At 38.3% G+C, this 10,212-nt stretch overlaps 1 protein-coding gene across 20 annotated transcripts in view; it reads left to right on the forward strand.

The window, feature by feature from the left end:
- Nucleotides 1-10,105, forward strand: part of CCDC158 (coiled-coil domain containing 158) — a 100,878-nt gene extending 90,773 nt beyond the window's left edge. For 10 of the 20 annotated variants that reach the window (XM_035004737.1, XM_035004739.1, XM_035004740.1 and 7 more), the window contains 4 exons: nucleotides 1,804-1,871; nucleotides 3,522-3,680; nucleotides 5,393-5,500; nucleotides 8,112-8,352. In XM_035004737.1, the coding sequence (XP_034860628.1) occupies nucleotides 1,804-1,871; nucleotides 3,522-3,680; nucleotides 5,393-5,500; nucleotides 8,112-8,188 (412 nt within the window). In that variant the 3' untranslated portion in view covers nucleotides 8,189-8,352. Of the gene's footprint in view, nucleotides 1-1,803; nucleotides 1,872-3,521; nucleotides 3,681-5,392; nucleotides 5,501-8,111 lie in introns of those variants that run through there. The other 10 variants (XM_035004752.1, XM_035004755.1, XM_035004753.1 and 7 more) reach the window with 3 other exon arrangements.
- Nucleotides 10,106-10,212: the final 107 nt, after the last annotated feature.

A 10,212-nucleotide genomic window follows, 5' to 3' on the forward strand; every position in this document is an offset into this window, starting at 1 on the left:
GGCAGAGCCACACTCCCTCCAGAAGCTCTTGGGGTTAATCCATCTCCTTACCTTTTTCCAGCTTCTAGAGCTTCATTCCTTGCACTCTGGCTCATGGCTTCTCCCTTCATCTGCAGAGAGCAGCATAGCATAGCATCTTCAAATCTCTCTGCTGAGATTGCCACATTGTCTTCTCGCTTCCGAATGAAATCTCCCCCTTCCTCCCCTTATAGACGCTTGGGATAACCTCCCGGATAACCCAGGATAATCTCCCCATCTCAAGACCCTTGATTTCATCACATATGCAAAATCTCTGTAACACTCGTAGGTTCTGGATATTCAGAAGCAGATATACATGGCAGCCATGATTCAGCCTACCACACTGCTTTAGGCCTCACTCCCTTTCTCATTAGGCTCTTGTGGTGGCCTTGACAGTGTTTAGTGTGGATGTTTTGAAATCTCCAGTCTCTTGCACGTTCCAGTCACTTCTGTATATCATTTTCAAATTGATCTGCCTAAAGCACACATCAGACTATGTCTGTTTCCCAGCCCCAAAACCTTCAAAGGCACCCCACTGCCTACTGCAGCAGAAACAATCTGCCCTGAGAATTAAGGCTATGCATAATATAGCCACGGCCTTCCTTTCCACAGCTTTTCTCCTAATACAGCTATCCTCAAACTTTTTGGTCTCAGGCCTCCTTTGTAGTCACAAATATTGAAGATTCCTAAGAACTTTTGTTTGTGTAGGTCATTTCTATTGCTATTCTAAGTATTGGAAAATAAGTTTTTATATTAAGCATTTTAAAAATTTAAAACATTGTGATATACATTTAGAAATAACTAAGTTGGGCGCCTGGGTGGCTCAGACATTAAGCGTCTGCCTTCGGCTCAGGTCATGATCCCAAGGTCCTGAGATCGAGCCCCACATCGGGCTCCCTGCTCGGTGGGAAGCCTGCTTCTCCCTCTCCCACTCCCCCTGCTTGTGTTCCCTCTCTCGCTGTGTCTCTCTCTGTCAAATAAATAAATAAAATCTTTAAAAAAAAAAAAAAAAGAAAGAACTAAGTTTATTACATGTTAACATAATGGCACTTTATTATAAAAAATAACTTTGTCCAAACAAAAAATTTTGGGGAAGGCATTGTTGTACAACTTAACGTGTGGCTTAATAAAAGACAGTTGGATTCTCATATCTGCATCTGCATGTAATCTGTTGTGACATCAGATACCGTGGAGCCTCTGGGAAACTCCACTGTATACTTGTGAGGGACTGAACATTAAAAAGCAGATAATATCTTAGTAGTATTATAATGAAAACAGTGTTGACATCACAAACCCCCTTCAAGGGAACCACTACCATCCTATTCTTACACCATTACCCAGACCACAGAGAACAGTGTGGTTGATTTCAACTTGTTGATTTAAATAAGTCTGATAGTTTTGTAAAGTGATGCTACTGTTGCCAAGAGAGGTTCCTTTTTTTGTCCTTTTTTTTTTTTCAATAAGTTACTAGGATTGTGTCTCTTGGAATCCATGAGAGAAATATTTGGGTTTTATAGCTATTATTACAAAAAATGAATCTTCTAACCAATATTATTACATTTCTGTTCTGCAAAATGTTCATGGGTACTGAAGGCATAAAGATAATGTAACTTTGGATCTCCCTCTTAGGGTATTTTAGGATTTCTGCACTTTAGGATCATAACTGCCATCTTTAGTTTATATTTTAAGTTATCACTTTTATGTGTGTTAGTTTGCTTCTGTCCATAAATCTTAACACTGTGTTTGTGGAATGGAATGTTTGCATGACCATCCTTATGCTTCCAGAGAACCCGTCACATTACACACAGGAGACTTGGAAGATCCATCTAGTTGCTTTACATTCCCATCCACAGGTGAGTATTCACTGAAAGTACAGAAATTGGGCCTGTCTAAAATTCCAGTGGCTCCTCATTTTCATGAGAGTAGAAGGCAGGTATTACAGTAGCCTATAAGTCCCCATTAACTCTCCAGACTCGCTTCTTCCTCCTCCTCTCCACCCCCCACCCTCATCACTCTGCTTCATCCTCCCTTGAATTGTTCCTTGAACATGCCAGGCAGCTTCTATACTAAGGCTTTTACACCACTGTTCCTTGCATGTTGCTTAATCCCTCAGCTCCGTTAAAGCCATTGCTTAGGTGTCACTTACCCAGTGAGACTACTCTTACCACCTTATGTAAAAATTGTAACTCTGCCATCCTCCCAGTCACCCTGTTTCTTTTTTAAAATCACACTTAGTATATTTTTAATATGTAAATTACTAATTTATGTTGTTCATAAAGATGACTGTGTCACCTCCTGCTAGACAAAAGCTGCACGAGGGCAAATGTCTTTAATTGTTTGGTTTCCTGATATATCCCAGGCACATAGCAGGTGCTCAGTAAATATTTATTGAATGGATGAAAAGAGAAAAAAGAATGGAGACAGATGGTTCTTTTCATGATTTCCAAAGGCGTATAATCCTGTCTATAAAATAGGGAGATCAAGGAAGAAAATGGAAGATACCAGAATCTGTTGAAAAACAAAATGGCATAACAGACTAGAAATGGAAAAGAATAATAAAGTCATTACAGGGGAAAGCCCTAGGGAAAATATAAATAGGATAGGCATGACTGAAATCACATAAACTTGATGGACTTCCTAGAGAAAATTACACGAAAGATGAAAAATAATTACAGAGAGTATATTAGATTTGGAAGTTATAATTGGTCTTCCTATAGAAGAGAATAAAATGAATGGGGGAAAGAATGAAACTGAAAATGATAGTTATTCAACAGAAGTGTAGCTATAAATCTGGACAATAATAATGTAAATAGGGAAAAACGAGGTGTGAAGTAAAAGAGATAGGAGAAAGATAAGTTTCCGTGGTTTCTTGTTTTTAATGGAAGATTGTCAATCTATATCTAAAATCAAAACAATAATTTTAAATAAAATAAATGCAAATTCTTAATTTTTAAATAATCTTTAACTTGTGAGAAATCTTTACAAACTAGTATTTTGAAGAAAAAGAGCATTTATTTGAAGTTAATGCTTTTTACTTCACTTACATGTTTTTACTGTGGTTTTAATAATTACAAGAGACTACAACATATATCCTTGCCTTATTAGATTAAATGAGTGCTTTTTCTTTTTTGCCTGCGTTGGGAGTACTTTAGAGCATATTAATTCCATTCACTATCCTTTCAAATTACATACAATTGTTGTCACATATGTATTTTAATTATAAAGGTGAATACCACAGTGGATAATTTGCATTGTTTTTATAGTTAATATCCATTTAGATATACCCACATATTTATACTTTACTTTCTGTCTGGTATCATTTTACTCTTATGCCTTGAATTTTTCCTTTAATGGAAGTCTGCTGGTGATACATTCTCTCAGTTCCTGTTTTTCTGCAGGAACTGTTTGGGAACATTTTCTCATGAAAGTTTGACTTTTTAAGAGGTGCAATATACTATTTTTAGTTAATTCTGTCCTTTACTTTTGTTCTTGCCAAATTTTAGCAAGTCCATCTGTGAAAAATTCAGCTTCTCGTTCATTCCATTCTTCTCCTAAGAAGTCTCCAGTTCACTCACTCCTAACTAGTTCAGTTGAAGATTCGGTGGGTTCCACATCACAATATAGATCCACCAAACCTGTTCATTCACCTGATCCTGTTAAAGGTAAGAATGATTTGGTATCACTGATGAGATTAATTGATTTCCTGCTCTGGTGAATTGAAAGTTCTTTTCCATAATCAGAATTAATAAGATTTTACATGATGTTCTTATGTGCAAGCTCTAACTGATGCTCTTTAACTTAAGTGAGTCTTATTTAAATAAAACAGCTATTGTGTGTGCACGCGTGCACACACACACACACACACACTCACACACTCCTTAATAAATATGCAGAAATATTATATGTGAATATTTTCTCTTTCTTTCTCTGACATGAGTAATTAACTCCCCCCCCCATTTTACTATAATTTGGGTCTTTTTTTATAAATGCTGTGACTTACCTTATTTACGTTCTTTAAAACCATGGCTCTCTTCAGTCTCAGCCTTCGTAAGTGCAAGTATCAATCATACAAACTTGTCAAAATGTTCTCATTTTTAAATTTTTAAGTTCATTTGTTATTTGCTCAGACAGATGAGAAAAATGGTTTGAGTTAGATTTAAGTGGACGTTAGGTATGTGTACATAGATGTTGAATTGAATGTGAAATGTTTTTCCGTCTATGACAGCAGCGCAGGCAACCCCAGTGCTCTCAGGCAGCGTCCCCTTTGACGAGGGGTAAACTGGGCAAATTGTTGCATCACTGCTCAGGCAGCTTTTAGTCTTTAGGAATTCTCTGCCTCACACATTTCTAGATTCCCTCCAAAATACGAAAATCACAACCTAATCACAGATGTTAATACATTTTCTTTTTTACCATCTTTTTTCTGCATTTTGCCTCCTTCGTCCCTTACGTTTCTAAGTTATCCTTTAGTATTTTTAAAAACTTTAGAGCAGCAAATTCTTTAACTATTAGAGCAGGGACTTGCAGGAGTAGAACAATACTTCTGGTCACCTCATTAATTTGTGATTACCTAATAGCATGGCATTTTTTTCTATTGTCAGATACTCATCAAACACCATATATTATTTATGTGAAAACTATCTCGGGAACTGTTTTTCATCCTCTTGAACTAGAATAATTCTTAGATGATTGCCTTTAATACTAATATCTGCACAGAAAAGGGGCTTTTTTTTGATAGGAAAATGAGCCACCAAAAAATATTTTCAAGATTATACAGCAAGTCAGGGACTAAGATCAAAATTAAAACTTCAAGATTGCCAATCAATCTTTTTAGAGATTGGCAAAACTGAGCACACTTATTAGAGTTTAGCTGACATGCTTCTAGCCCCCTTCACCTGCCACTGCCACGTTCATTCTAGGCTCACTGCGGCCATGTCAGCGTCCGCACCCTTGCCCCCACCATGTAACACTGTCCTCACTCAGGGCACAGCCACCAACACGGGCACTTGGTCTCATGCACATTCAAAACTGTTGCCAGTGGCAGTATTAAATCTTGCTCTTCCAAACCCTAAGTTAACGGAGCTACTCAGGTTTGGTATGGAAAGCTGTCATTTATAATGCAGAACATATCATTAAATTTAAAGTATTCCTCTCACTCATCCCATTTAATGCTATGTAGTTAAATAACAATAAATCAGATTGGTTTGAAACAAATAAGCTAGTATTGCAATATTTAGATAAAACACTTTTTTATTTTTAAATAGTGTTTTAAAGTTTCCATTATTTTAAAGGGAAGGTTGTTTAACCTGTAATTGGAAGATTTCTAAAATACCGAACAGACTTTTAATATCACATCTAAGCAATTTTCTAATAGCTTCACAGTCTCAGCCAATAGAAACAACAGGAAAAACATGCAGGAAGCTTCAGAACAGACTGGAAAGCTTGCAAACTCTGGTAGAAGATTTACAGATGAAGAACCAAGGTACTGTGCACATTTCAGAGAGATCTTCCTTGCTCAAAAGAGTACTCACCTTCCCTTCAGGTTAAGCCTCCTATCTATAGAGCCGCTGAAGAGGATATGGAATAAGCAATTCAGAAATCTTAGTCAAAATATGAAGGTCTTAGCCATGAGTAATCCCTGAATTAATTATTAATTAAGTAAGTAAGTAAGTACAACCCCGGGCAGGTCACCTAAGCCCCACTCTACTCTGTCATCTAATAGGGACGAGAACACTGCTCATCAACCCTCGGTAGCACACGTTTCAAGCAGTTTTTCACATGAGACTTTCCCACACACTGTCTTTCTTGTCCCTGTGAGGTCTGTACCAAGCATTTGTATGACAGTAGTCAGGATAAGATTGCAGTTGATAGTTAGAAGACAAAATAACCCTATTTCACCTTTACACAGGATTTAAATTAGCATAGGCTAGAAGAGACTGTGCCACCCAGTGAATCACTAAATAAAAAAGAGAAACTACTTTTAAATGTACTAAAGCTGTTGGATTGAGAAACTATCGTACTCTGCAGATGGGAGGCAACTTTGGGGGCATAAGTTCTAAGTGGGTGTTCCCATGGATGTGGGAGGTTATGGATATGTTCCATGGATTTGGGAGGGCTATCATGTTTTATGCTTTTCTGGTATAAATTCATGAATCCAGGAGCCTTTGTCAGAGAGAAATAATTTTGGAGTATACTTGTTATTCTTAGTCCATCTTTCCGTCCCTAGGGAATATAAGTTGCTAGATGAAGGATAATAAATATTTTTCTAAGAACAATTCCTTCTCAAGTAAATTTAACCTTACTAATAATAACAGAAATAACAGCTGCTATTAGTATTTACTGAGCACTTACCAGCTATGTGCCAGGCGCTGTACTCTGTGCTTGACTTACATTTTCTTTATGTGAGCCTCACAACAACACAGGGAGGTGGGTACTAATATCAGGTCATTTGAAAAGGAGGAAACTGAAGATCACATCACAGTCAGTCAGTAAGTTCTAGGTCACACAATGAGTAGTAGAGCTGGGACTTGATCTCTGCGATTGCTGATTCCAAAGCCCACTTTTTTTTTTTTTTAATATGTTAAGGCTATACCAAATTGTTATTAGGGAAAACTCCAAATCCCTTCCGATAATCCCAGATCCCTATGTATATACATCAAGAAAAACATTTGATTTTAAGTTTATTGTGATTTTTTTAAAGGATGCATTATCTTATTGGCCCCGTTTTTATTCACATTTTGACTTCATTTCTGAGTATATATCTGAGTATACACTCAATATAATAATGTAATAACCTAAGTGGGAGACGTATCTGTTTAAAAAATAAAAAGACCTTTTTATTTGATGCATTGTCTGGATGGATTGTCTCTTGGAAATTATGAAACAGATATTTTGGAGAGAATTTTGGTAGCATTGATCAAAATTTAAATTGCACATATGTTTTGACCCAGAAATTCCACTTATAGCAATTAATTCAAGAGAAAATTGTACAAACACATAAAAGCCTGTTTACAAATAGCATTGTTTATGAAAATAAGAAAGCAACTTTTTAAATCCAATTAGCCAACATATAGTACATTATTAGTTTCTGATGTAGTGTGCCACAGTCCATCAGTTGCATATAACACCCAGTGCTCTTCTATCTTAATGCCCATCACCCAGTTACCTCATCCCCCCACCCCCCTCCCCAGCTTGTTTCCTAGAGTTCAGAGTCTCTTATGGTTTGTCTCCCTCTCTGATTTCTTCCCAGTCAGCTTTCCCTCCCTTCCCCTATGATCCTCTGCACTGAGAAAGTAGCTTTTTCTACTGAAGTGTAGTTGACAATGTTACATTAGTTTTGGGTGTAGGACAGAGAGATTCAACTTCTCTGTACTTTATGCTGTGCTCACCACAAGTGTGGCTACCACCTGTCACCCACCATACAACGCAATTACTATACCACTGACAATACCATTCCCTTTGCTGTACCTGTCATTCCCATGACTGTTTCATTCCATAATCAGAAGCACGAGAAAGCCACTTTTTAAAATTTTATTTACTAACATGTTGGTACATTCATATAATGGAATACTGTGCAGTCATAACAAAACATGAGCTGAACTGGAAAAATGTTGACTTCTTTTAGGTGAATAAAGCAAGCTACAGAACAGCTCATACCACATATTTCCATTTGTGTAAAGCAAAGTGTGTGTGTGTGCGCGTGCGTGTGTGCGTGCACACGAATATATTCACCAAACTGTTTTCCGTGATGGCCTCTGAGGGGGGTTCAGCAGATTGGGGGAGCAGAGACAAATACTGACCTTCACCTTCGTCTCTCTTTGTGCCCTTCTGAGGGGTTCAAATTATTTACAGTTAGTATGTCTTACCTCTATAATAATTATGTTCATTTAAAACAACTGAAAGAGTAAAGATTTACCCTTAGCTATTTAATATCAGTCTTTTCAAAAATATGCTACTTTGAAATGTTTAAGAACTTCCTGAGCTCAGAACGTATCTATTCTATAGTAGCAAGCTGACCTTTTAAGAAGCACATTATAGAATTTAAAGCCAGAGCAGATGTTGCTAATCTAACTTTGTTTTATCAACATTTTCAGCAATGTCTTCAATGATCAGAAATCAAGAAAAGAGGATACAGAAAGTGAAAGACCAGGAAAAAATGTTACTAAAATGATACATTGCTTGCCTCTTCTTTACAGAAGGATGAGGCCCAATTAATTGTGGTGGTGCTTATAGATAGTGCCCTGTGTACTTTTTTTCTTTTTATGTGAAAATTGAATAAAAGATACCCTGTCCTGTAAACTCTATTTTGAAATAAACTATTCTTGAATGCTCTCACAGTAAAACTTTAAACTGTTCTAGCTAGATGTGAAAGAAATGCATACCTTATAAGGTATTAATTGGTGCTAAGACTAGTGTGCTGGAATAATTATGTGTTTTTTATTATCTTTACTGGTGCTTAAGCAATACTCTTTTCTGCTTTAAAAACAAAAACAAAAACTTCACATGCAAGTAAAATATGTGGTATAATGCCCAGAACAAAAGGACAAACTCCAACGTATTACAGGGATTCCTTTTGTGACCCTGAACTCACTGTTCCGTCTTTATCAATGAATGTCATCAGATAACAGAACATTGGGGCCCCTAATTAAAACTTTTGGAAAGGTTTCTCTATTACAGATTAATAACTACAAAGAAAGAAAGGGAAAAAATGTGTTCTTCAGCCAGTGGGTAACTTCTAGATTGAATGGATAAAATCTGCCTTGATTAGATTTTCTTAGTTTTGTATGTGGAGTGTTTTCTAACACCAATAACCAATTCTCTGTGGACACCAGCTAGGTGTCCTAGGAGTCAATTCAATTCTAACACTAACTACCTGGCGTTATTATCAGAGTTTCCAGGTTTAAGGATTCAGTCCCAAAAGACTTTATGCCCCCACTTCAGAGGCAATTGCACGTCCTGGGCCACCCATACTTCTAACTGACCGGCTATGAATTGGAGTTCCCCCCAACCCCTCCTCAGTGTCACTAATTTGCTCGAACAGATCACAGAACTCAGGAAAGTGCTTTACTTACTATTACCAACTTATTTTCAAGGAAACAGCTCAGGAACAGCCACATGTAAGAGATGCACAGGGCAAAGTAGGACATTCTGGTACATGAAGGTTTCATGCCTCTCAGGGCGCGTCACCCTCCCAGGACCTAGATGTGTTTGCCAACCTGGAAGCTCATCCAGTCTTCTTCTGTGGAGCTTAATCTGCTGCCCCCCGCCCCCTTCTGAGATCGGTGGGTGGGGCTGAAAGTTCTAACCCTCTCATCTGTCTCTCTGGTCTTCGTGCCCAAGACAGCGGGACGATGTGGCAGGACAGCTGGCCAGAAAAGCCCGTACTCCTGTTGCACAGTACGGATGCCACTGGGGCACGGCTGCCCGGCTCGAGGCTCTCTCCCAGCCCTGCCTCCCCTCCCATCTCCTGACCGGCTCTCCCTAGACTTGCCGATGGAGCAATATGCGGCACTTCCTGGCCGGAAGAATAGTAAGCGTTGGTGTCCTTCCTTACGTAATTTCCTCTTCCGTGAGCTGGGCACGGTGGACAGTGAGGTCCTGGGGGTGGCAGAGCCCCAGGACAGAAGCAGCCTGGGAGACAGTCTGCGAGGAGAGCCGCCCTTGTGCCAGAAACAGCCACTGCGGGCATTTAGTGAGCACGAAATAGGCTTCTGGTGCAGCCTTCTCAACACGTATGGTGTCTGTCTGTGAGAGCAGATGGCCTTAGGCCCAGCAGCGCTGATAGTCCGCTAAGGCCTCCGGTTTCTCCTCCGAAGGGCGCGTTACACTCTAAGCCTGTCCAGTTTTATAACACTCTTTTAAAACATGAAGTTTGATATTATATGTATCTCTTACATCAATAGGTTTTACTGAAAGATTAATTTTTATTTCATCAGGTAATGATAAAATTGCTAGTGAAAGCACTCTAAAGATACTTTTATTGTAAACTGTTTTCCCTTTAATTTTACCTAATAGAAATGTTGGGCATTCTGTGAAGTAACAGTAAATGCCCTATGAAGACCTTACTGGTAGAATGTGAAATTCATTCTGGAGAATATAAAAAGTATATGTGAGTTTAACATACAAGTGCTACATGAGCCAAAAACTGTCCTGTTCTTTTAAGCACTTCCTAATACCATTTTCCATTGGGTTTAT

This window comes from Mirounga leonina, unplaced genomic scaffold (assembly GCF_011800145.1).
Source record: "Mirounga leonina isolate KUSES-001 unplaced genomic scaffold, KU_Mleo_1.0 Mir_129, whole genome shotgun sequence".
Lineage (NCBI taxonomy): Eukaryota > Metazoa > Chordata > Mammalia > Carnivora > Phocidae > Mirounga > Mirounga leonina.